At 30.0% G+C, this 27,312-nt stretch overlaps 1 protein-coding gene across 1 annotated transcript in view; it reads right to left on the bottom strand.

The window, feature by feature from the left end:
- LOC143043206 (uncharacterized) overlaps positions 1-24,762 on the bottom strand; it is a 62,160-nt gene extending 37,398 nt beyond the window's left edge. The window contains exons 1-3 of the mRNA XM_076215618.1: positions 24,689-24,762; positions 22,110-22,280; positions 16,410-16,613 (exon numbers count right to left, since the gene is read on the bottom strand). Of these exons, the coding sequence (XP_076071733.1) occupies positions 16,410-16,613; positions 22,110-22,277 (372 nt within the window). The 5' untranslated portion in view covers positions 22,278-22,280; positions 24,689-24,762. The remainder of the gene's footprint in view (positions 1-16,409; positions 16,614-22,109; positions 22,281-24,688) is intronic.
- Positions 24,763-27,312: the final 2,550 nt, after the last annotated feature.

The following is a 27,312-nucleotide window of genomic DNA, read 5'->3' on the forward strand; positions in this document are numbered from 1 at the left end:
GTTCTCTTTAGGAAGGCTGAGATCTTCGTAATAGTTTGCGAATGTACGGCTTTGATTTTGAGTAGAGAAGGCACGGCTTTGATTTTGAATAGAGAAGTCAAATTCACTGTCGATTTCAATGCCAGACGTTTCCGTTTTTGATTTTGATTTGCTTCTATTTATGACTTTAAAGAAGAGTTCGGTGGAAGGATTGTCCATAATTTGCTAATATAGTTTTCGCGTGTCAGTTGCATAATAAAATTATTAATGGCCAAATATATGGTTAGAATCGGCGTTAAAGATGTCCAACAATTCAATTTATTGTTGAAATGAAACATTCGTTTATTATTGTAGACCAATTTGATAACTCAGCCCAAAACCCAAAATATAAATACATGTTTAGATTGTATGGCTTGTAAAACTGAAAAAAAAAGTAAAGACTGTATGGCTTGTAAAACTAAAAAAAAAAGTAAAGACTGTATGGCTTGTAAATCTGAAAAACACAAAAGTAAAGACTGTATGGCTTGTAAAACTGAAAAAAAGTAGACTGTATGGCTTTTAAAACTGAGGAACAAAATAGTAAAGACTGTATGGCTTGTAGAACTGAAAAAAACAAAAGTAAAGACTGTATGGCTTGAGAAACTGAAAACTGTATGGCTTGTAAAACTGAAAACAAAACAAAAGTAAAGACTGTATGGCTTGTAAATCTGAGAAAAACAAAAGTAAAGACTGTATGACTTGTAAAACTGAGAAAAAAACAAAAGTAAAGACTGTATGGCTTGTAAAATAGAAAAAAACAAAAGCAAAGACTGTATGGCTTGTGAAACAGAAGAAAAAGCAAAAGTAAAGACTGTATGGCTTGTAAAACTGAATAAAAACCAAAAGTAAAGACTGTATGGCTTACAAAACTGAAAAAATAAAAGTAAAGACTGTATGGCTTGTAAAACTGAAAAAAAGAGTAAACACTGTTTGACTTGTCAAACTGTAAAAAAAAGAAAAAAGTAAAGCTTGTATAACTGAAAAAAAATGTAAAGACTGTATGGCTTGTAAAACTAAAAAAACAAAGGTAAAGACTGTATGGCTTGTAAAACGGAAAAAAACAAAAGAAAATACTGTTTGGCTTGTAAAACAAAACAAAAAAATTAAAGACTGTATGGCTTGTAAAACTGAAAAAAAAAGTAAAAACTGTCTGACTTGTAAAACTGAAAACTAAACAAAAATAAAATCTGTATGGCTTGTAAAACTGAGAAAATTAAAAGAAAAGACTGTATGACTTGTAAAACTGAGAAAAAAAAAGTAGACTGTACGGCTTGTAAACAAACAAAAGCAAAGACTGTATGGCTTGTAAAATTGAAAAAAAACAAAAGTAAAAACTGTATAGCTTGTAAAAACTGAAAAGAAAAACAAAAGTAAAGACCGTATGGCTAGTAAAACTGAAAAAAAGAGTAAAGACTGTATGACTTGTCAAACTGAAAAAAAAACAAAACAAAAGTAAAGACTGTATAGCTTGTAAAACTAAAAAAAAAGAAGTAAAGACTGTATAGCTTGTAAAACTGAAAATAAACAAAAGAAAAGACTGTATGGCTTGTAAAACTGAAAAAAAAACAAAAGTGAAGACTGTATAGCTTGTAAAACTATAAATAAACAAAAGAAAAGACTGTATGGCTTGTAAAATAGAAACAAAACAAAAGCAAAGACTGTATGGCTTGTAAAACAGAAAAAAACAAAAGTTAAGACTGTATGGCTTGTAAAACTGAAAAAAAAAACAAAAGTGAAGACTGTATAGCTTGTAAAACTGAAGAAAAAAAACTGTATGGCTTGCAAAACTAAAAAACAAACAAAAGCAAAGACTGTATGGCTTGTAAAATTGAAAAAAAAAACAAAAGTAAAAACTGTATAGCTTGTAAAACTGAAAAAAAAAAAAAAAAGTAAAGACTGTATAGTTTGTAAAAACTGAAACAAACAAAAGTAAAGACTGTATGGCTTGTAAAACTGAAAAAAAAGAGTAAAGACTGTATAGCTTGTTAAACTGAAAAAAAAAACAAAAGTAAAGACTGTATAGCTTGTAAAACTGAAAATAAACAAAAGAAAAGACTGTATGGCTTGTAAAAATGAAAAAAAAAGTAAAAAAGTAAAGACTGTATAGCTTGTAAAACTGAAAAAAAAGTAAAGACTGTATAGCTTGTAAAACTGAAAAGAAAAACAAAAGTTACGACTGTATGGCTTGTAAAACTGAAACAAACAAAAGTAAAAACTGTATGGCTTGTAAAATAGAAAAAAAAACAAAAGCAAAGACTGTATGGCTTGTAAAATTGAAAAATAAAAACAAAAGTAAAAACTGTATGGCTTGTAAAACTGAAAAAAAAAAGAAAAGTAAAGACTGTATAGCTTGTAAATCTGAAACAAACAAGAGTATAGACTGTATGGCTTGTCAAACTGAAAACAAAACAAAAGTAAAGACTGTATGGCTTGTAAAACTGGAAAAAAGTATAGACTATATGGCTTGTAAAACTGAAAACAAATCAAAAGCAAAGACTGTATAGCTTGTAAAACTGAAAAAAAAACAAAAGTAAAGACTGTATGGCTTGTAAAACTGAAAAACAGAAAGAAGTAAAGACTGTATGGCTTGTAAAAATGAAAAAAAAGTAAAAAAGAAAAGACTGTATAGCTTGTAAAACTGAAAAAAAAACCAAAAGTAATGACTGTATAGCTTGTAAAACTGAAAAAAAAAAAAGTAAAGACTGTATGGCTTGTAAAACTGAAACAAACAAAAGTAAACACTGTATGGCTTGTAAAATAGAAAAAAAAACAAAAGCAAACACTGTATGGCTTGTAAAATTGAAAAAAAAACAAAAGTAAAAACTTTATGGCTTGTAAAAATGAAAAACAAAAAGTAAAGACTGTATAGCTTGTAAAACTGAAACAAACAAGAGTATAGACTGTATGGCTTGTAAAACTAAAAAAACAAAACAAAAGTAAAGACTGTATGGCTTGTAAAACTGGAAAAAAAGTATAGACTGTATGGCTTGTAAAACTGAAAACAAAACAAAAGTAAAGACTGTATGGCTTGCAAAACTGAAAAAAACAAAAGTAAAGACTGTATGCCTTGTAAAACTGAAAAAAAAGTAAAGACGGTATGGCTTGTAAAACTTTAAAGAAAACAAAAGTAAAGACTGTATGGCTTGCAAAACTGAAAAAACAAAAGTAAAGACTGTATGGCTTGTAAAATTGAAAAAAAAAGTAAAGACTGTATGGCTTGTAAAACGAAAAAAAAAATAAAGTAAATACTGTATGGCTTGTAAAACTGAAAAAAAAACCAAAAGTGAAGACTGTATAGCTTGTAAAACTGAAAAACAAACTGTATGGCTTGTAAAACTAAAAAACAAACAAAAGCAAAGACTGTATGGCTTGTAAAATTGAAAAAAAAACAAAAGTAAAAACTGTATGGCTTGTAAAACTGAAAAAAAAAACCCAAAAGTAAAGACTGTATAGCTTGTAAAACTGAAACAAACAAAAGTAAAGACTGTATGGCCTGTAAAACTGAAAAAAAAGAGTAAAGACTGTATAGCTTGTAAAACTGAAAAAAAAAACAAAAGTAAAGACTGTATAGCTTGTAAAACTGAAAATAAACAAAAGAAAAGACTGTATGGCTTGTAAAAATGAAAAAAAAGTAAAAAAGTAAAGACTGTATAGCTTGTAAAACTGAAAAAAAAGTAAAGACTGTATAGCTTGTAAAACTGGAAAAAAAAAGTAAAGACTGTATGGCTTGTAAAACTGAAACAAACAAAAGTAAAGACTGTATGGCTTGTAAAATAGAAAAAAAAAACAAAAGCAAAGACTGTATGGCTTGTAAAATTGAAAAAAAAACAAAAGTAAAAACTGTATGGCTTGTAAAACTGAAAAAAAAAGAAAAGTAAAGACTGTATAGCTTGTAAATCTGAAACAAACAAGAGTCTAGACTGTATGGCTTGTCAAACTGAAAACAAAACAAAAGTAAAGACTGTATGGCTTGTAAAACTGGAAAAAAAGTATAGACTATATGGCTTGTAAAACTGAAAACAAATCAAAAGCAAAGACTGTATAGCTTGTAAAACTGAAAAAAAAAACAAAAGTAAAGACTGTATGGCTTGTAAAACTGAAAAAAAGAAAGAAGTAAAGACTGTATGACTTGTAAAAATGAAAAAAAAGTAAAAAAGTAAAGACTGTATGTTTGTAAAACTGAAAAAAAACAACAAAAGTAATGACTGTATAGCTTGTAAAACTGAAGAAAAAAAAAGTAAAGACTGTATGGCTTGTAAAACTGAAACAAACAAAAGTAAACACTGTATGGCTTGTAAAATAGAAAAAAAAACAAAAGCAAAGACTGTATGGCTTGTAAAATTGAAAAAAAAAAAAAAAAAGTAAAAACTTTATGGCTTGTAAAAATGAAAAAAAAAAGTAAAGACTGTATAGCTTGTAAAACTGAAACAAACAAGAGTATAGACTGTATGGCTTGTAAAACTAAAAAAAACAAAACAAAAGTAAAGACTGTATGGCTTTTAAAACTGAAGAAAAGAAAAATAAAGACTGTATGGCTTTTAAAACTGAAAACAAAACAAAAGTAAAGACTGTATGGCTTGTAAAATTAAAAAAACCAAAAGTAATGACTGTATGGCTTGTAAGACTGAAAAAAAAAGTAAAGACTGTATGGCTTGTAAAACTGGAAAAAAAGTATAGACTGTATGGCTTGTAAAACTGAAAACAAAACAAAAGTAAAGACTGTATGGCTTGCAAAACTGAAAAAAACAAAAGTAAAGACTGTATGCCTTGTAAAACTGAAAAAAAAGTAAAGACGGTATGGCTTGTAAAACTTTAAAGAAAACAAAAGTAAAGACTGTATGGCTTGCAAAACTGAAAAAACAAAAGTAAAGACTGTATGGCTTGTAAAATTGAAAAAAAAAGTAAAGACTGTATGGCTTGTAAAACGAAAAAAAAAATAAAGTAAATACTGTATGGCTTGTAAAACTGAAAAAAAAACCAAAAGTGAAGACTGTATAGCTTGTAAAACTGAAAAACAAACTGTATGGCTTGTAAAACTGAAAAACAAACAAAAGCAAAGACTGTATGGCTTGTAAAATTGAAAAAAAAACAAAAGTAAAAACTGTATGGCTTGTAAAACTGAAAAAAAAAACCCAAAAGTAAAGACTGTATAGCTTGTAAAACTGAAACAAACAAAAGTAAAGACTGTATGGCCTGTAAAACTGAAAAAAAAGAGTAAAGACTGTATAGCTTGTAAAACTGAAAAAAAAAACAAAAGTAAAGACTGTATAGCTTGTAAAACTGAAAATAAACAAAAGAAAAGACTGTATGGCTTGTAAAAATGAAAAAAAAGTAAAAAAGTAAAGACTGTATAGCTTGTAAAACTGAAAAAAAAGTAAAGACTGTATAGCTTGTAAAACTGAAAAAAAAAAGTAAAGACTGTATGGCTTGTAAAACTGAAACAAACAAAAGTAAAGACTGTATGGCTTGTAAAATAGAAAAAAAAACAAAAGCAAAGACTGTATGGCTTGTAAAATTGAAAAAAAAACAAAAGTAAAAACTGTATGGCTTGTAAAACTGAAAAAAAAAGAAAAGTAAAGACTGTATAGCTTGTAAATCTGAAACAAACAAGAGTCTAGACTGTATGGCTTGTCAAACTGAAAACAAAACAAAAGTAAAGACTGTATGGCTTGTAAAACTGGAAAAAAAGTATAGACTATATGGCTTGTAAAACTGAAAACAAATCAAAAGCAAAGACTGTATAGCTTGTAAAACTGAAAAAAAAAACAAAAGTAAAGACTGTATGGCTTGTAAAACTGAAAAAAAGAAAGAAGTAAAGACTGTATGACTTGTAAAAATGAAAAAAAAGTAAAAAAGTAAAGACTGTATGTTTGTAAAACTGAAAAAAAACAACAAAAGTAATGACTGTATAGCTTGTAAAACTGAAGAAAAAAAAAGTAAAGACTGTATGGCTTGTAAAACTGAAACAAACAAAAGTAAACACTGTATGGCTTGTAAAATAGAAAAAAAAACAAAAGCAAAGACTGTATGGCTTGTAAAATTGAAAAAAAAAAAAAAAAAGTAAAAACTTTATGGCTTGTAAAAATGAAAAAAAAAAGTAAAGACTGTATAGCTTGTAAAACTGAAACAAACAAGAGTATAGACTGTATGGCTTGTAAAACTAAAAAAAACAAAACAAAAGTAAAGACTGTATGGCTTGTAAAACTGGAAAAAAAGTATAGACTGTATGGCTTGTAAAACTGAAAAAAAAGTAAAGACTGTATGGCTTGCAAAACGAAAAAAAAAAAAAAAGTAAAGACTGTATGGCTTGTAAAACTTTAAAGAAAACAAAAGTGAAGACTATATGACTTGTAAAACTGACGAAAAAAACGTAAAGACTGTATGGCTTGTAAAACTGAAAAAAAAACAAAAGTAAAGACTGTTTCGCTTGTAAAATTAAAAAAGCCAAAAGTAATGACTGTATGGCTTGTAAAACTGAAAAAAACGAAAGTAAAGACTATATGACTTGTAAAACTGACGATAAAAAAGTAAAGACTGTATGGCTTGTAAAACGGAAAAAAAACAAAAATAAAGTAAAGACTGTATGGCTTGTAAAACTTTAAAGAAAACAAAAGTGAAGACTATATGACTTGTAAAACTGACGAAAAAAACGTAAAGACTGTATGGCTTGTAAAACTGAAAAAAAAACAAAAGTAAAGACTGTTTCGCTTGTAAAATTAAAAAAGCCAAAAGTAATGACTGTATGGCTTGTAAAACTGAAAAAAACGAAAGTAAAGACTATATGACTTGTAAAACTGACGATAAAAAAGTAAAGACTGTATGGCTTGTAAAACGGAAAAAAAACAAAAATAAAGACTGTATGGCTTGTAAAACTGAAAAAACACAAAAGTAAAGACTATATGACTTGTAAAACTGACGAAAAAAAGTAAAGACTGTATGGCTTGCAAAACTGAAGAAAAAAACCAAAAGTAATGACTGTATGGCTTGTAAAACTGAGAAAAACAAAGAAAAGACTGCATGGCTTGTAAAACTGAAAAAAAAGTAAAGACTGTATGGCTTGTAAAACTGAAAAAAAAAACAAAAGTAAAGACTATATGACTTGAAAAACTGAAGAAAAAAAAGTAAAGACTGTATGGCTTGTAAAACTGAAAAAAGTAAAGACTGTATGGCTTATAAAGCGGAAAAAACAAAAGTAAAGACTATATGACTTGAAAAACTGAAAAAAACAAAAGTAAAGACTATATGACTTGTAAAACTGAAAAAAAAAAAGTAAAGACTGTTTGGCTTGTAAAATTAAAAAAAACCAAAAGTAATGACTGTATGGCTTGTTAAACTGAAAAAAAAAGTAAAGACTGTATGGCTTGTAAAACGGAAAAAAATAAAGACTGTACGGCTTTTAAAACTGAAGAGAAAAAAGGTAAAGACTGTATGGCTTGTAAAACTGAAAAAAAAAAACAAAAGTAAAGACTGTATGGCTTGTAAAACTGAGAAAAAAAAAGTAAAGACTGTATGGCTTGTAAAACTGAAAAAAAAAAGAAAAGTAAAGACTGTACGGCTTTTAAAACTGAAAAAAAAAAGTAAAGACTGTATGGCTTGTAAATCTGAAAAAAAAAGTAAAGACTGTATGGATTGTAAAACTGAAAAAAAAAATTAAGACTGTATGGCTTGTAAAAACGGGAAAAAATAAAGACTGTATGGCTTATAAAACTGAAGAGAAAAAAAGTAAAGACTGTATGGCTTGTAAAACTGAAAAAAAAAAGTAAAGACTGTATGGCTTGTAAAACTGAAAAAAAAAGTAAAGACTGTATGGCTTGTAAAACTGAAAAAAAAAACAAAAGTAAAGACTGTATGGCTTGTAAATCTGAAAAAAAACCAAAAGTAAAGACTGTATGGTTTGTAAAACTGAAAAAAAAAGTAAAGACTGTATGGCTTGTAAAACGGAAAAAAATAAAGACTGTATGGCTTTTAAAACTGAAGAAAAGAAAAATAAAGACTGTATGGCTTTTAAAACTGAAAACAAAACAAAAGTAAAGACTGTATGGCTTGTAAAATTAAAAAAACCAAAAGTAATGACTGTATGGCTTGTAAGACTGAAAAAAAAAGTAAAGACTGTATGGCTTGTAAAACGGAAAAAAATAAAGACTGTATGGCTTTTAAAACTGAAGAGAAAAAAAAAAGACTGTATGGCTTTTAAAACTGAAAACAAAACAAAAGTAAAGACTGTATGGCTTGTAAAACTGAAAAAAACAAAAGTAAAGACCTTATGGCTTGTAAAACTGAAAACTGTATGGCTTGTAAAACTGAAAACAAAACAAAAGTAAAGACTGTATGGCTTGTAAAACTGAAAAAAAAAGTATAGACTGTATGGCTTGTAAATCTTAAAAACACAAAAGTAAAGACTGTATGGCCTGTAAAACTGAAAAAAAAAAGAAAAGTAAAGACTGTACGGCTTTTAAAACTGAAGAAAAAAAAAGTAAAGACTGTATGGCTTGTAAATCTGAAAAAAAACAAAAGTAAAGACTGTATGGCTTGTAAAATTGAAAACTGTATGGCTTGTAAAACTGAAAACAAAACAAAAGTAAAGACTGTATGGCTTGTAAAACTGAAAAAAAAAAGTAAAGACTGTATGGCTTGTAAAACTGAAACAAACAAAAGTAAAGACTGTATGGCTTGTAAAACTGAAAAAAAAAGTAAAGACTATGGCTTGCAAAACTGAAACCTGTATGGCTTGTAAAACTGAAAACAAAACAAAAGTAAAGACTGTATGGCTTGTAAAACTGAGAAAAACAAAAGTAAAGACTGTATGGCTTGTAAAATAGAAAAAAATCAAAAGCAAAGACTGTATAGCTTGTAAAACTGAAAAAAACAAAAGTAAAGACTGTATGGCTTGTAAAACTGAAAAAAAAAGAAAATTAAAGACTGTATGGCTTGTAAAAATGAAAAAAAAGTAAAAAAGTAAAGACTGTATAGCTTGTAAAACTGAAAAAAAAAACAAAAGTAAAGACTGTATGGCTTGTAAAACTGAAAGATAAACAAAAATAAAGACTGTATGGCTTGTAAAACTGAAAAAAAAGACCTAATGGCTTGTAAAACTGAAAAATAAACAAAAATAAAGACTGTATGGCTTGTAAAACTGAAAAAAAAAACAAAAGTAAAGACTGTATGGCTTGTAAATCTGAAAAAAAACCAAAAGTAAAGACTGTATGGTTTGTAAAACTGAAAAAAAAAGTAAAGACTGTATGGCTTGTAAAACGGAAAAAAATAAAGACTGTATGGCTTTTAAAACTGAAGAAAAGAAAAATAAAGACTGTATGGCTTTTAAAACTGAAAACAAAACAAAAGTAAAGACTGTATGGCTTGTAAAATTAAAAAAACCAAAAGTAATGACTGTATGGCTTGTAAGACTGAAAAAAAAAGTAAAGACTGTATGGCTTGTAAAACGGAAAAAAATAAAGACTGTATGGCTTTTAAAACTGAAGAGAAAAAAAAAAGACTGTATGGCTTTTAAAACTGAAAACAAAACAAAAGTAAAGACTGTATGGCTTGTAAAACTGAAAAAAAACAAAAGTAAAGACCTTATGGCTTGTAAAACTGAAAACTGTATGGCTTGTAAAACTGAAAACAAAACAAAAGTAAAGACTGTATGGCTTGTAAAACTGAAAAAAAAAGTATAGACTGTATGGCTTGTAAATCTTAAAAACACAAAAGTAAAGACTGTATGGCCTGTAAAACTGAAAAAAAAAAGAAAAGTAAAGACTGTACGGCTTTTAAAACTGAAGAAAAAAAAAGTAAAGACTGTATGGCTTGTAAATCTGAAAAAAAACAAAAGTAAAGACTGTATGGCTTGTAAAATTGAAAACTGTATGGCTTGTAAAACTGAAAACAAAACAAAAGTAAAGACTGTATGGCTTGTAAAACTGAAAAAAAAAGTAAAGACTGTATGGCTTGTAAAACTGAAACAAACAAAAGTAAAGACTGTATGGCTTGTAAAACTGAAAAAAAAAAGTAAAGACTATGGCTTGCAAAACTGAAACCTGTATGGCTTGTAAAACTGAAAACAAAACAAAAGTAAAGACTGTATGGCTTGTAAAACTGAGAAAAACAAAAGTAAAGACTGTATGGCTTGTAAAATAGAAAAAAATCAAAAGCAAAGACTGTATAGCTTGTAAAACTGAAAAAAACAAAAGTAAAGACTGTATGGCTTGTAAAACTGAAAAAAAAAGAAAATTAAAGACTGTATGGCTTGTAAAAATGAAAAAAAAGTAAAAAAGTAAAGACTGTATAGCTTGTAAAACTGAAAAAAAAAACAAAAGTAAAGACTGTATGGCTTGTAAAACTGAAAGATAAACAAAAATAAAGACTGTATGGCTTGTAAAACTGAAAAAAAAGACCTAATGGCTTGTAAAACTGAAAAATAAACAAAAATAAAGACTGTATGGCTTGTAAAACTGAAAAAAAAAAGTAAAGACTGTATGGCTTGTAAAACTGAAAATACAAAAGTCAAGACTGTATGGCCTGTGAAACTTAAAAAAACAAAAGTAAAGACTGTATGGCTTGTAAAACTAAAAAAAAAACAAAAGTAAAGACTGTATGACTTGTAAAACTGAAAAAAAGTAAAGACTAGATGGCTTGAAAAAATAAAATAAAAAAAGTAAAGACTGTATGTCTTTTAAACTGAAAAAACAAAAGTAAAGACTGTATGGCTTGTAAAACTGAAAAAAAAAGTAAAAACTGTATGGCTTGTAAAACTGAAAAAAAAGTAAAAACTGTATGGTTTGTAAAACTGAAAAAAAAGTAAAGATTGTATGGCTTGTAAAACTGACAAAAAGAAAAAGTAAAGACTGTATGGCTTGTAAAACGGAAAACAAGAAAAGTAAAGACTGTATGGCTTGTAAAACGGAAAAAAAAGTAAAGACTGTATGGCTTGTAAAACGGAAAAAAAAGTAAAGACTGTATGGCTTGTAAAACGGAAAAAAAACAAAAATAAAGACTGTATGGCTTGTAAAACTGAAAAAAACATAAGTAAAGACTATATGACTTGTAAAACTGAAAAACAACCAAAAGTAATGACTGTATGGCTTGTAAAACTGAAAAAAAAGTAAAGACTGTATGGTTTGTAAAACGGAAAAAAAAGTAATTACTGTATGGCTTTTAAAACTAATGGAAAAAAAAGTAAAGACTGTATGGCTTGTAAAACTGAAAAAAAAAGGTAAAGACTGTATGGCTTGCAAAACTGAAAAAAAAAAAAAAGTAAAGACTGTTTGGCTTGTAAAATTAAAAGACCAAAAGTAATGACTGTATGGCTTGCAAAACTGAAAAAAACGAAAGTAAAGACTGTATGGCTTGTAAAACTGAAAAAAAAGTAAAGACTGTATGGCTTGTAAAACGAAAAAAAAACCAAAAGTAAAGACTGTATGGCTTGTAAAACTTTAAAGAAAACAAAAGTGAAGACTATATGACTTGTAAAACAGACGAAAAAAACGTTAAGACTGTATGGCTTGTAAAACTGAAAAAAAAAACCAAAAGTAAAGACTGTTTGGCTTGTAAAATTAAAAAAGCCAAAAGTAATGACTGTATGGTTTGTAAAACTGAAAAAAAACAAAAGTAAAGACTATATGACTTGTAAAACTGACGAAAAAAAAGTAAAGACTGTATGGCTTGTAAAACGGAAAAAAAACAAAAGTAAAGACTGTATGGCTTGTAAAACTGAAAAAACACAAAAGTAAAGACTATATGACTTGTAAAACTGACAAAAAAAGTAAAGACTGTATGGCTTGTAAAACTGAAGAAAAAAACCAAAAGTAATGACTGTATGGCTTGTAAAACTGAGAAAACCAAAGAAAAGACTGCATGGCTTGTAAAACTGAAAAAAAAAGTAAAGACTGTATGGCTTGTAAAACTGAAAAAAAACAAAAGTAAAGACTATATGACTTGTAAAACTGAAGAAAAAAAAGTAAAGACTGTATGGCTTGTAAAACTGAAAAAAGTAAAGACTGTATGGCTTATAAAGCGGAAAAAACAAAAGTAAAGACTATATGACTTGTAAAACTGAAAAAAAAAAAAAAGTAAAGACTGTTTGGCTTGTAAAATTTAAAAAAACAAAAGTAATGACTGTATGGCTTGTAAAACTGAAGACAAAAAAAGTAAAGACTGTATGGCTTGTAAAACGGAAAAAAATAAAGACTGTATGGCTTTTAAAACTGAAGAGAAAAAAAGTAAAGACTGTATGGCTTGTAAAACTGAAAAAAAAACAAAAGTAAAGACTGTATGGCTTGCAAAACTGAAAACAAAAGAAAAAAGTAAAGACTGTTTGGCTTGTAAATTTAAAAAAACCAAAAGTAATGACTGTATGGCTTGCAAAACTGAAAAAAAAACAAAAGTAAAAACTGTATGGCTTGTAAAACTTAAACAAAAAAGTAAAGACTGTATGGCTTGTAAAACGAAAAAAAAACACACAAGTAAAGACTGTATGGCTTGTAAAACTTAAAAGAAAACAAAAGTGAAGACTATATGACTTGTAAAACTGAAGAAAAAAAAAGTAAAGACTGTATGGCTTGTAAAACTGAAAAAAAAAAAGTAAAGACTGTTTGGCTTGTAAAATTAAAAAAACCAAAAGTAATGACTGTATGGCTTGTAAAACTGAAAAAAAAAACAAAAGTAAAGACGATATGACTTGTAAAACTGAGAAAAACAAAGTAAAGACTGCATGGCTTGTAAATCTAAAAAAAAAACAAAAAATAAAGACTGTATGGCTTGTAAAACTGAAAAAAAAAGTAAAGACCGTATGGCTTCTAAAACTTAAAAAAAAAACAACGTAAAGACTGTATGGCTTGTAAAACTGAAAAAAAAAACCAAAAGTAAAGACTGTTTGGCTTGTAAAATTAAAAAAGCCAAAAGTAATGACTGTATGGTTTGTAAAACTGAAAAAAAACAAAAGTAAAGACTATATGACTTGTAAAACTGACGAAAAAAAAGTAAAGACTGTATGGCTTGTAAAACGGAAAAAAAACAAAAGTAAAGACTGTATGGCTTGTAAAACTGAAAAAACACAAAAGTAAAGACTATATGACTTGTAAAACTGACAAAAAAAGTAAAGACTGTATGGCTTGTAAAACTGAAGAAAAAAACCAAAAGTAATGACTGTATGGCTTGTAAAACTGAGAAAACCAAAGAAAAGACTGCATGGCTTGTAAAACTGAAAAAAAAAGTAAAGACTGTATGGCTTGTAAAACTGAAAAAAAACAAAAGTAAAGACTATATGACTTGTAAAACTGAAGAAAAAAAAGTAAAGACTGTATGGCTTGTAAAACTGAAAAAAGTAAAGACTGTATGGCTTATAAAGCGGAAAAAACAAAAGTAAAGACTATATGACTTGTAAAACTGAAAAAAAAAAAAAAGTAAAGACTGTTTGGCTTGTAAAATTTAAAAAAACAAAAGTAATGACTGTATGGCTTGTAAAACTGAAGACAAAAAAAGTAAAGACTGTATGGCTTGTAAAACGGAAAAAAATAAAGACTGTATGGCTTTTAAAACTGAAGAGAAAAAAAGTAAAGACTGTATGGCTTGTAAAACTGAAAAAAAAACAAAAGTAAAGACTGTATGGCTTGCAAAACTGAAAACAAAAGAAAAAAGTAAAGACTGTTTGGCTTGTAAATTTAAAAAAACCAAAAGTAATGACTGTATGGCTTGCAAAACTGAAAAAAAAACAAAAGTAAAAACTGTATGGCTTGTAAAACTTAAACAAAAAAGTAAAGACTGTATGGCTTGTAAAACGAAAAAAAAACACACAAGTAAAGACTGTATGGCTTGTAAAACTTAAAAGAAAACAAAAGTGAAGACTATATGACTTGTAAAACTGAAGAAAAAAAAAGTAAAGACTGTATGGCTTGTAAAACTGAAAAAAAAAAAGTAAAGACTGTTTGGCTTGTAAAATTAAAAAAACCAAAAGTAATGACTGTATGGCTTGTAAAACTGAAAAAAAAAACAAAAGTAAAGACGATATGACTTGTAAAACTGAGAAAAACAAAGTAAAGACTGCATGGCTTGTAAATCTAAAAAAAAAACAAAAAATAAAGACTGTATGGCTTGTAAAACTGAAAAAAAAAGTAAAGACCGTATGGCTTCTAAAACTTAAAAAAAAAACAACGTAAAGACCGTATGGCTTGTAAAACTAAAAAAAAAAAAAAAAACGTAAAAAATGTATGGCTTGTAAAACTGAAAAAAAAGAAAAAAAGTAAAGACTGTTTAGATTGTAAAACTGAAAAAAAAAAAAGTGAAGACTGTATGGCTTGTTAAACTGAAAAAAAAACAAAAGTAAAGACTGTATGGCTTGTAAAACTGAAAAAATGAAAAAATTGAAGACTGTATGGCTTGTAAAACTGGAAAAAAAAACAAAAGTAAAGACTGTAGGGCTTGTAAAACTGAAAAAAAGAAAGTTAAAACTATATGGCTTGTAAAACTGAAAAAAACAGCTGTTTAGATTCAGCATTTCGAAAAACCCTATATACATACAATATATGAGCTGCATCAGATAGAAATTGACCTTTAGTATACATGCTCATATAAAAGAAAAAGAAAAAATTGATTTTGGAAATTTAAATACGAAATACAGGATAAACTTTGAAATATTTTGTAGATTTTTTTACAACAGCTCAACTTTTAAGCAGTTAGGCATGTAGAATTTCCACAGAGATTTTCCAACGCGAATAGGTTGATACTATATCAATATGCATTTTCATAAGGTCGATTTCTATCCGACGCGGCCCATAGTTGAAATCAAACGAAGTTTAATTTTGGGTCCGATTTGGACCAACTTAAATACTTGTCCCAAAATCAAAAATCCAAATCCATGTTTATTAAATGACTATATAAGCTTAGTTTTTAATCGAGTTTGCTTCATAAAAAATATATATATTCATACAAAGCATCTAGATAATTAGTTTATACAAAACAACAAACAAACCTACCTCAAAATTCTTGTAACAATTTTACCAAATAAATGGAGATACATAAAAGGACCAACTTGCATATAACGTTACAAAGGGACAAATTCCAAGTTGATTTGTGTTTTGTGGTAATACGCATAGTATTACAGTATCATAACATCCAGTTGAGGCAAACTAAAGTTAAAGAGCAGAAAACAGAAACCATTTTTTTATGTATGGATATACAAGGGTGCAACTGTTTGCCCTCTCCTCTATGGCAGGGTCATAATAAGAAAATTATATAATTTCCAAAATAGCATTACAAAATGTAATCATATCAAATGAAAAAATCTATAAATCTTAAATATTAATCAATGTCTTCAAAATATCTCTTTTGTCATTTGCTAAAACATAGTTTCTGACATACTTTGTCAGAATGAATTTGGTCTTTATACTTCAATTATTTGAAATTCGACAATTACCAACATGATCAATTATAGGCAAATATCCAAATTCTAAATATGGTTGAAATCAGATTATAAAAAAAAACCAAGACTTCAATTTTTTCATTTGGATACTTTGGATCCAAATGTGAACCAATTCGATAACAGAACTTAAAATCCGAAATTTAAATACACACTTAAATTCAGCATATCAAAGAACTCCATATTTTCATTTTTGTTAAAATCAAACAATATTTAATTTGGGGCCCCATCTTCAACCAACTTGATAACTGTGCCCAAAATATAAAAGAAATTATCAGAATCCTAAGATTTTGTATTTGTTTATATCAAAATAAGTTTAATTTTAGTTAAATAGAGATCCATATTTTTTTTACATAAATTTGTGTCCTGAACCATTAAAATGCTTGTTTCTGGACTCTTTTCATTCCCTAATTTCTAAACAGCTAAGATAACCACAAAAATAAATCTCAACCTTCCTATTGTGGTATGGAACCTTGTGCTAAAAATTTAATAGAGATCCATATACACTTATACCTAAGTTATAGTCTGTGACAAAAAAAATGTTTTTGTTAGACCCTTTTTGGGCCCTTATTCCTAAACAGCTATGCCAATATTTTTTTTTATCCCAACACCTTCCTTTTGTAGTGAGGAACAGTGTGTTCAAATTTAGACCAAAAGCAGCATCTCTTTTACTCAAGTTATTGTCTTAAACCCAGTCAAATAATTGTTTTTGGCCCTTAATTACAAAACAGCATAGACAATAACCCCAAAAATCAATCCCAACCGTCCTACCGTAAAATAAAACCTTGTACTAAAATGTCTTATAATCAAAAAGATCATATCATTGGGAACATGTGTACTGAGTTTCAAGTTGATTGAACTTCAACTTCATCAAAAACTTGTCTACCTTGACCAAAATTTTACAAAACTTTACATACGACTATCTTTTCAATAAGTGATGGAAGTAATTCACCCTATCCTTAAGTTTGAATATATATCTTACCTGTTTTTCATATGCTGTACAGATGGCTTTCAGTAAGCTATATTCGAGCATTGCTTTTTGACAGAGTGCAAGTTGTTTGGACTTGTAAATGCCATAGATATGTTTGATCAGCTTGCTATTCTTGTTCTCTTCTAATAGATCCTTGGCGAAATTGGTATAACTTGTCACTGAGATATGCTTGTACTTTTTGCATAGATACACATGCTAAAAATACAAAAGAACATTAAAAATGATAAACAACTTTTAGGTGAAACAAACATATAAGATAAAGGGATATTTTCATCTGAATACATTACACATTATTAAATCTTATTACTGCCATTTCAATACAACTTTCCTACTGTATAAATATATATCTATTGATGCAAAATGTATGTCGCCCACTAGGTGTCTTTTTGGATATTTTTATCATTAGGTAGATGTCTCTTGATGCTTCTGATAATGATATCCAAATGCTCACAATTTACAATCAAAGTACTGAAGTACTGAACATCGGATGACCGCAAGTTCTTGTAGATGGTCAAAAGCACTTGTTACAGAAAAAAAATCCCACCTCTATACCTGAAACTGAGGTTAATGTACAGGGATATATTTTTTCTGAGACAAGTTCGTGCGTGAATGATGAATTAATGACAGGAAATTCAACCTCATCGTAATAACTATTATATTGTAGTGATACAAATCATTATCGCTATTTTATGAATTTTTCCTTTGATCTTTTTTTGTGATAATTTTTCAGATAATGCTACTCGCTTGAGATGGAAAATTACCTCTAGAAACTGAAGAGGCACGTGGCGTTGCTAATGAAATTGACACGAAATTGGCAACGTCGTCATAGGTAAAATAGCGGTAAACAGATAATCATTGGTCATCTCAACTCGATTGCTTTTCTCGCTTTCGCCGTACCGACCAACGCGAGAAAATCAATATCGTTGAGATGATCAACGATAATCTATAAGTATACACTGGTTTGTTGTTATATTTATAGATTATCGTTAATCATCTCAACGAGATTGATTTTCTCGCTTAATCCAGGACGGCGAAAGCGTGAAATGCAATCGAGTTGAGATGACCAATAGTAATCTGTTTATCGCTATTTTACCTATGACGACGTTGTCAATTTCATGTCAAATTCGTTTGCAACGCCACGTGCCTCTTTAGTTTCTAGAGATAATTTTTCTATCTCAAACGAGTAGCATGATATGAAGAATTATCACAAAAGAAAAACTACAAAAAAAAGCGATAAATTATATTATATAACAGTTTCATGTGTATACATTAAATTTTCATCCATTTGCATATAATTCTATTATATTATTCTTATATTAGAGCAGTACAAGTGCATGGTAGACACTGTTCTGTAAAAAGTTGATTATTCTAAAAGATTGGATATGAGTAGGCATTCATTTTTTCCCGGGAAAACAATTACAAAGTTACCGGTCCTTGTCGGGGTTGTCGCAAAACGTTCTTATATATAAGGTAAGGTTTTTGAGATCAGCCTGGGCTTGCTCAGGTGATCTCAAATGACGACTTACGGGTAGGTTGTTGAATGGCTGCTCTGTCTCGCCAACTTCAAGTGTAGTCACTTCGATGACCATTCATGCGTTTGTTGAATGGCTGCTCTGTCTCGCCAACATACTGCATGCGAGACAGAGCAGCCATTCAACAAACGCACGCCCAAGCTGATCTCAAAAACCTTACCATCACAATCATAGACCTAAACGACGGTTGGTCGAAGGTCGACAGAGTCGCTCGGGAAAGATTTTGGATAAGAAAGTTAAGGACAGTTTCCCCAGAGGAATTAAATGAAAAAACATAGAATGAGTCACTCATTTTCCTGTCATCAATTGTTTCCAGTAACTCCGCCTTCCGTACTGGCTTTACAGTTTGAAGATGTTTAAATTACTAGTTTAAATTACAGGGCTCCATTCATTTGGGATGGATGTTTAAGTACGTAGCCACGTTCAATTATTTTACCTTATTAGATAAAACTTATTTTTCTAATCATTGTTAAACTGCTATTCGTTTAGGAGGCTTAAATATGTAGTTTCTGTTGCAATTGCCCTACCGTTGTCAAATTTGAAATAGTATACCAACTTGGATCGGTTAGGGCATTTTTGATTTTTTTGTTTGAGGAGTGCCCTCCATGCAGTTATCACATCTAAACTGTCACAACCTTTGAAAATTTAGAGTTGTGCCAGTTAACATCGCAAATAACTATTTTTACTTGGCATATCTTTGTAATCTTTGCGCCGTGTTTGGAAATTTTAAAATTGTACCAGCGTCTGTGGTGTCCGCTTAAATTGTATAAACGTTCAAGATTTTGATAGTGTCTCAATTTGAATATATTGACATGATTCATTTGACATCGTGCTATTACCGAAGAAGGATATCTGTTATCCGAAATATCTAATATTTGTTCAATTTATAGTTATTTAATGGTGATGTTGTACCCTTTTTGACTTTTTATATATTATATTCTGTAGTGTACAGAATCATATTACATGATCCATCATGATCGCCCTTTAAGATTAATCGTTGACTATTTATTTTGTCATTTTTTTTTATATATATATATATATATAACGACAAAACATTTTCATATTATTAATTTATGTTCTAAACAAAAGTATTTTTATCACAATTCATTGAAGAGATGTATTTATAACAAACGTCTGTATGTTCCTGTCCTAAGCTGTGTAACATATTTGTTTTTCGTTCATTGTTTGGTACTTAAGTTAGGTCGTTAGTTTTTTCTCTTTTGAATTGTTTTACATTTTTTTTAAACGGTGCCTTTAAAACTGAAAATTCTCTGTCATTTGGTCTCTAGTGGAGAGTTATTTCATTGGCAATCATACCACCTCTTCTGATTTTTTATGGAAGTCTTTATATAGTTGGTGACGAGTCTCGTTGAATGCACTTTACGGCAAAGACCGCACCTGTAGGCAGGAGTGTTACTTTGTACTAGTTAATATCCGCGTATTATTCATGTTTATATATCGGTTACAAACCCAAAGCAAACGTTACGTGTGTTAATCAAGGCGATAGCAATACACTGTAATGCCCACACGGTCATCTCGATGTAAAAATAAATGAAAATGGCTACTGGTATTTACATGGTAAATTAAAACCATAACGAACGCTTCGGCCAAATACTATTGGAAATGTATGCACTAAACACGTCGGCTAGATACTATTGAAAAATAATGCACTAAACAACTCGGTCAAATACTATTGAAAAAATATATACTGAACACCTCTGCCAAAATTTTATACTATTGAAAAACAATACAAGTATCCTTTTACTGATTAATTTTTATCAGCTTTGGAAAAATATCAGTGAGTTTTCACATATCAACTTTTTTCTTGTCGTTCAAAAGTTACGGAACTTTAATCTTCAGTTTTAGGTGCTCTGTTTTCATAGCGTGCACATAATCCATCATGCTCGGATTGATTTCATGACTCTGTTGGGATTAATTAAAAGAAGCCCCTCTTCGGAATCACGTAAATGTTTTACATATTGTTCCGTAGCTTGAGTATCTTTTGATCAATTAAATGGAAACTTTTAAGCAATAATTATTGTTGGAATTGGTTTAAATAAAATACTACAGATTTTGAAAATTGTCCGATTCGTTATTCTAGAGTTATGGGACTTTATAACTTGTGTCGCTCACCAAGGTCTATGTGCATCTTCAACTTTGAAGACTTTTTTGTTTATAATTACTCTTCATACTCAGATTGATGTTTAGACGCATTATATATACAGAATGTTTTTTCAGCCTAGTATCACCATCACTGCTGGTGACCAGATGGATAAAATCTGTTGTAAAGTCGTCACTGGTTCAGAGTACTAATAATATAATTATTTTTGTGACTGCATCTTAAGTTATTTTAATGTGTACGATCCTTTACAATAGATAATTCAGCTGAACAGTAACAATTCCATCTTCATGCTTTATATATCATGTACCACTGGAGTTTGAAAGCAATAACGGTGTATAAATATGTCAAACTTGACTATTACAGTACTTTGTATTATTTTTTGTTACCTGCAAATATTTGTAAATGCAAACCTTTACTATTGCAAATCTTGTCTTTTTTGTGTGTATCATAGGGCTTTTTAGTATTGTCTTTGAACATTTTGTTGTTTTGCATAATTGAACAAATTTAAACGAATAGAATATTATTCATTGAATTAAAACATTTAGAACTTCTTTAGCTATTCGTTTTTAGCTGTAGGTGACATTTTGATGTCAATACATTTCAGAAACTACCCTTACAGAACTGAAATGTTTGCAGCAGATCTGCTGCAAACTTGCTGCAGGTCTGCTGCAAACAAAATGCTTGCAGGAACCCTTTGAATAATGTTTGCAGATGTTCGCAGCTAGCTGCAAACCTCCTGCAAACATTGCAGCTTTTTGCTGCAAGCTTGCGGCAAGGTTGCAGAAACAAATATGTTTGCAGTAAGATTGCAGGAAAAACTAGAATATAAGGGATGTTCGCAGCTAGATTGCAGGAATCTTTGACAATTTTATATGTTTGCAAGAGCATTGCAAGAAACTACATAAAACGACTGAGCATGCCTATTGGTAACTTCCTGAAAGATAAAAGATTTGAAATTTGAAAATGTTGGTGATGTTTGTGTCATGATATATATTAGTGTTCAGGGAAGCATTATAGTTTGGCAATTAACAGATTAGGTTTTAAAGACATTACTTGTAAGTACATATTCATCGTAGAATGTTAACTTATGAAATTCATTCCCTCCGAAAATATCTGCATGAGGTTTAAAATACATTTTCAAATATGTAACCATGCAATTATATATACAGTTCTCCCTCATATGCTTAGAGATTATAACTTACAAAATATATGTATAAGTCTAGTTGAATTTTGTGACAATTTTAGTTTAACTATAGCTGTATATAATCATATACATGCGCAAAAAAAATTCAAATAAATCTTTTTAACTTAAGATTCATGCAAGTAATTCATTTGAGAACGTACTTGCCAATGGAATTAATTTAACTTATTGAACATGTTAAAAGGTATAAGCTTATGCATTGATAATTTTTCAAATGATAAAGTAAATGAATTATTTTATGAATGGATGGATGTAACATAACTTTTTAAGAATTTGCTGTGTAATATAGATAAAATGATGTGTACACAACATGACATTAATTAATTGTATAACAGATTGATTTAAATAAAAATGTTTGCAGCAGGTCTACAGCAAACACGCAGGAGAAAGATTAATTTGCATAAATATGTTTGCAGCAGGTCTGCGGCAAACACTCATTTGCATATAAATGTTTGCAGCAGGTCTGCAGCAAACAGACAGGAAAAAGATTAATTTGCATAAATATGTTTGCAGCAGGTCTGCAGCAAACACTCATTTGCATATAAATGTTTGCAGCAGGTCTGCGGCAAACACTCATTTGCATGGTAAATTGTTTGCAGCAGACCTGCAGCGTATTTGCAGCAAACACGCCGCAAACACGGACTCTATGTTCGCTGCAAGTCTGCAGCAAGTTCGCAGCAGACTTGCAGCAAATGTTTGCAGGAGGCTGATTTTTTCAGTAAGGGTAGAAACTCGTCGTTTACTAAAGATATTCGTCAGATCTATTTATTCGACAGATACAAGACAAGACAAGTTAACTAGTTTTCAGACAACAATTAAGTCAACTTTATACATACTTTGTCAGGATCAATTTCTGAAAAATGTATTTCAACCAACAACATATCTCTGTACTCTTCTAATGATTGTTCAACAAGCTGTGTGTCCGATGAGTATTTTAGTACATCCTCCAACGCTTGTCGCCTTATTGCTCCAGGTGGGACAGTTATAGGCTGTATGTACGCCATTACCTATAATGAAATTCATAACGATTGTGCATGAATGAAGAAATATATGTCTATCACATCGTGTTTAAATCGGATATGGAAGACATTGTATTACGTTGAATGAAACCGCCGGAAAAATAAATATCTCTTTTTCCTTCTATCTCCAAGTTTACTATCAACCAACATTTCATCTACTATACCGTTGTAATTAAACAAAAGCACGAAAAAAAGAAAAACATCTGTTATAATTTAGTTTTTCTTTTGCGTCAACCGTTTACGTTTTGTGTTGACTGTTTGCGTTTTGCGTTGACAGTTTGCGTTTTGCGTTGACCGTCCGCACATTTTTAGAATGGAGCGCTTCTGAGCTTCATACAAAATGTACTTCGGTCAACGCTTTTACACACTCAATGAATTTACAAAAAGAAGCATTTAAGTTTTAATTAAACAAATCGGGGATTGTGTTAGTAAGTCTACAAACAAACAACTCATGAGTGACGTTCGAATTAAAAAAGATAAATATAGGCCAAATACAGTACCTAGTTGAAGCGCATTATAAAGGACACGAAATCCCGAAAGTTATTGCCAAATACAGCTACGGTAAAATCTATCAAAGACGTGTTGTGGAAAACCCTAAGAATTTCGAAAAATGTAATATTTTGTATGTGTAAACTGCATTCATAAAGGGGTTTTAAGGTTTCGGCAGATAATCCGACTGTTTTATTTCCATAAACAACGATACAATAATCATAATCATCTTCTGTAAAAAAAAATGTTTAATCCTCGATATTTGATCGCTTTGCATGAAATTGTATGGCTTTGTTGTTTGTATGTTATTTGTGTTTGTGCTATTCTTATAGTTATGATTTTTAAGGCGCTTAAGCTAATTTGTCATCCCGAGGCTAGATCTCTTGGTCTCTGTCTGATTAGTGATGGTTTGAAGTAGATACAGCTTCTTATAGTTAGTATAACGCACTGCTTTTCGTTCACTAGAGATCGGTTTTAAAATAAACGCCATAGTATTCCAACTATCATCGTTAACTGTGATGGTGCACCTTGTCACACGCCTTTGCAAAGGCTAGAAGCAGGTGGAGTTTTTTTTATGCGATGTTGTGGACGGTGATAATTGCTTGAGATTTGCTTATTTTAAAATATTTATTGTGTTTAGTAAGAAATCATATCTGTTAAAATGGTTCATAATGTAACTATTTTATATGTTCTAAGACCTTGCACAGGAACAGATTTAACCTTAAAATCGGAAAAGATATTACTCTTTCACCCAAAAGCAATAAAACATTACAAGGATAGAGCCTCTTCTTCAATTCCTGTATCCGACCCTGAGGCAAGTGATGGGGGTAAGTGAAATGTCTGAAATTGAACTCAAAATGTCTTTTCATCATTTTGGTATATATATATCATGTATATGTAGAACTTGGAGTTTGCATTAGGAACGCTGGAGTGCGATGGTCACGCTAAGTAGCGATTGTCATCGTCCAAGTGTGATGGTCATACCACTGGTGTGCGATGGCCTATATGACGCCAATCTCCCGTGCAGAGCTATCGGTCCTTGCTCTAGATCTCTCAAAAGAAATTATAGTTACACAATAACACCATGCTGTCAATTTTGTAAATTTGAGATTTTTCTCAGTTTTAAGAACAAAATGCATATCATTTCAATTTTTTTGTTATAAATGATTGAAAACATACATATCTAAGAAATCAGAAAAGACAAAAATTATATGGGATGTACATGATTCTTGTAAAATCAATTTTTGTACCCCTCATCCATTTTCTCAAAATTTTGGCTAAAAAGACAGACTTGATTGGTCATAAAATTTGAAAACTGGAGTGCTAAAAAACTATTAGAAAGTACAGAATTTTTCACAGATTTATGTTTGATTATGATATTTTCAAAATTCATTGATATTTTCCACTTTAAATTGTATCACATGTTTTGGAAATAATTCCAGGACAAGATTTCAACGAGACTGAAATGTAAGAAGAATACATCCTTAATAGCGCAAATTATCAAGTTTAATCGCGTTTAATAGTATTAAAGTTGTATATTTATTCGAACATATCTGATAAAACGTAACTATTTAAGTACCTTCATGTGCCTCTATATAAAGGTAGATAACTCGTCTTTGAAATCGAAAGTAGGAATTTTTTAAACTGTCATTACAAATACAAGGGCTCAACTTTTAGTTATAACACTTAGCATTATATAATTTGACTCTCTATCAAAAATTCGCCCCCGGTATTCTACAACAGCACTTAATGAAGATTAAAAAAATGCAAATTAACTCATAAATAATTAAACTTCCAAAAATAACATATTAACATTTCTTTCGACATCAAAAGGATACAATATTTTTGCTGTACACTTACAACAAAAATACAATTATACAAATACACGAAAGGTTATTAATATTTACCCCTGAACGAAATTAAAATTGTCCTGAAAATATCCGAAAGCCTGCCGAGTCCATTATATGTCTGCACAAACCCAATGTACGAAGAGGTTCAAAGTGGGTTTAAACGGTAAAGGTAAAAAGGAGTAATTTAGATGTTTTAATAAAATTTCAACAACTGATATTTCGATACAAAATCCCAAACAAAGACTTACTCAATAAAATTCTTGATTACAATAATTTTTTTTTTCAATATATAAGTCATGGCTATGTATCTGAGCAGAAAACAAATTACACTATGATAGATGTCTACAGAATTTTTGTCAATGAATACACCAAGAAAAACGATGAATATTTATTTAATGGACATAGTACGACAATAAGTCCAATGTAACTAACAAATGATAGTGCGCATGTGTGAACAGTATGGACGTTAATTTTTTGGCTCGTTAAAAAATTAACGAAATTTTTAGAAATGAACTTTAAAATTATATTATGAGAATTTATTCTTGTGAATATACGAATGAACTGACTTGTGATACTGTATGAATTCAAAAAAGGATGGAAATGGGACTCGAAAAAGAAAGAATTCGAAGGATCAAAATATCAGCGGTGAGAAACCTCAAAAACAAAAACAAACAAAAAAGAGTAGTACTCACAAAGTTAAAAATGTAAATAAACAATCGGCAGCAGTACAAAACAAAATTGATCCTATATTACCTTCTACTTCTACTATGACTTCTTATGACTCTTGTCAAATGATACAGGGAAAACAAAACATGCAGCACTTTATTCAGCCTCAACAAAATTTCGCATCTCCGGTTTTTCAACAGATGTCTCCTATGTCAGGATATTATCCCGTACCCTCTCAGAGCCCGAGTCACTCGATGCCCCCGCCAATTATGCAATCCACTTTAAATCAAGGCAGCGAGTCCGGTGATAAAATAGATTTTTTGGTTCAGAAAGTTGAAGAAATATTTACAAAACTGTCTAGTATTGATGAATTAACCAAAAAGATTGGAAATTTTGAAATCAGTGTTAAAAGTTTGACAAAAACTGTTGAGAAAGGCTCGAAACGAATTGATGAAGTTGAAAAAAGTATGGAGTTTATGAACCAAAATTTTGAAAGTAGTAAATCTGAGAGTGAATATCTTAAAAAAACAATCACGGAAATTAAAAGTGAACACGGTGAAATGATTAACGGTTTCGATTGTCTGAGGGCTGATATGGACGAATTACATGAGCGACATGTAGACTTACAAACAAGGTCTATGAGGGAAAACCTTGTGTTCTCGGGTATACCTGAACTTTCCGAAAATGAAACATCAGAGCAAACTGAAGACATTATAAAGGACTTTATGAAAATAAATATGAAAATGGATATTGTAATGGACTTTCAGCGCGCACATAGATTTGGGAAAAAAACACAAATTAAAATCGACGACAGAGACACTTATATGACCAGACCAATAGTGTGCAGATTTAAAAACTTCAAAGATCGCGAATTGGTCAGATCTTTTGCGCGAAACCTCAAAGATACCAAATTTGGGGTGAATGAACAGTTCCCGAAAGAGGTTAATGACCGCCGCAAACTTCTCTGGCCATATTATAAAGAGGCAAAAAAACAAGGGCAGAAGACGCACTTCAAACGAGACAAGCTGTTTATTAACGGCAAAGAAATTGGACCACCTACCGATCGTCACATGGAAACGGACAAAAGGCAACAACAAGAAAAAGAAGGCGCACGACAAAAAGAACCATCCCGCAGAGGTCCTCAACAGAACAACGACCGTCCCCGTGGAGCCCCTCGTAGACGTGGAAAACAAATCTAGGTAAACCGTGGAGGTTTAACGGACACTTTAAAAGACAGTTTAAATCATTCAGATGGAACTAACTCTCACATTAACACTAGTACATGTAGTAATTATAATCATGTAAATAAAGATATTGTTCATCTATTGTCATTAAATGTTTGTGGATTAAAACGTAAACTAATGTATCAAGAATTTAGAGATTTATTAAAATGTAATGATTTTTTATGTTTTACTGAAACAAAATTGGACGATTTAGATGAAATTAGTTTTGAAGATTTTACATTTCATTATAAAAACAGGAAAAAAATTACTAGCTTTAGATCAGGTGGGATAGCTTTAGGCTATAGATCACAGTATGCAAAATTTATTCATTGTATAGAAACCGATTGTCCTTTTGTTTTATGGTTTAGAGTAGATAAAATATTATTTAGAACTGAAGATGATATATTAATGGGTATAGTGTATATCCCGCCTGAAAATACTCGTTATACGTCTGAAAATGCGATGTCAGAAATTGAAATAGAATTTCTTGAATTACAAAAGAATAGTAACTGTATTTTTCTTCTTGGTGATTTCAATAGTCGCACTGCAAATGAACAAGATTTTTTTAATATATCTGATTTCGAAGAACATTTAACCGATTTTATTGATGTAAATGAGTTTAATGACATTCATGTCTTAGACGATCTTAAGATACCAAGAATACGTAATAGTTCTGATACTGTTGTCAATTCATATGGAAGAAAATTAATTCAATTTTGTAAAAATAATAACATGTATATTTTAAACGGAAGAGTCGGTAAAGACCGAGTACTTGGTAAACCAACAAGTCGA

Source organism: Mytilus galloprovincialis, chromosome 8, assembly GCF_965363235.1.
Source record: "Mytilus galloprovincialis chromosome 8, xbMytGall1.hap1.1, whole genome shotgun sequence".
In the NCBI taxonomy this organism is placed as follows: Eukaryota; Metazoa; Mollusca; class Bivalvia; order Mytilida; family Mytilidae; genus Mytilus; species Mytilus galloprovincialis.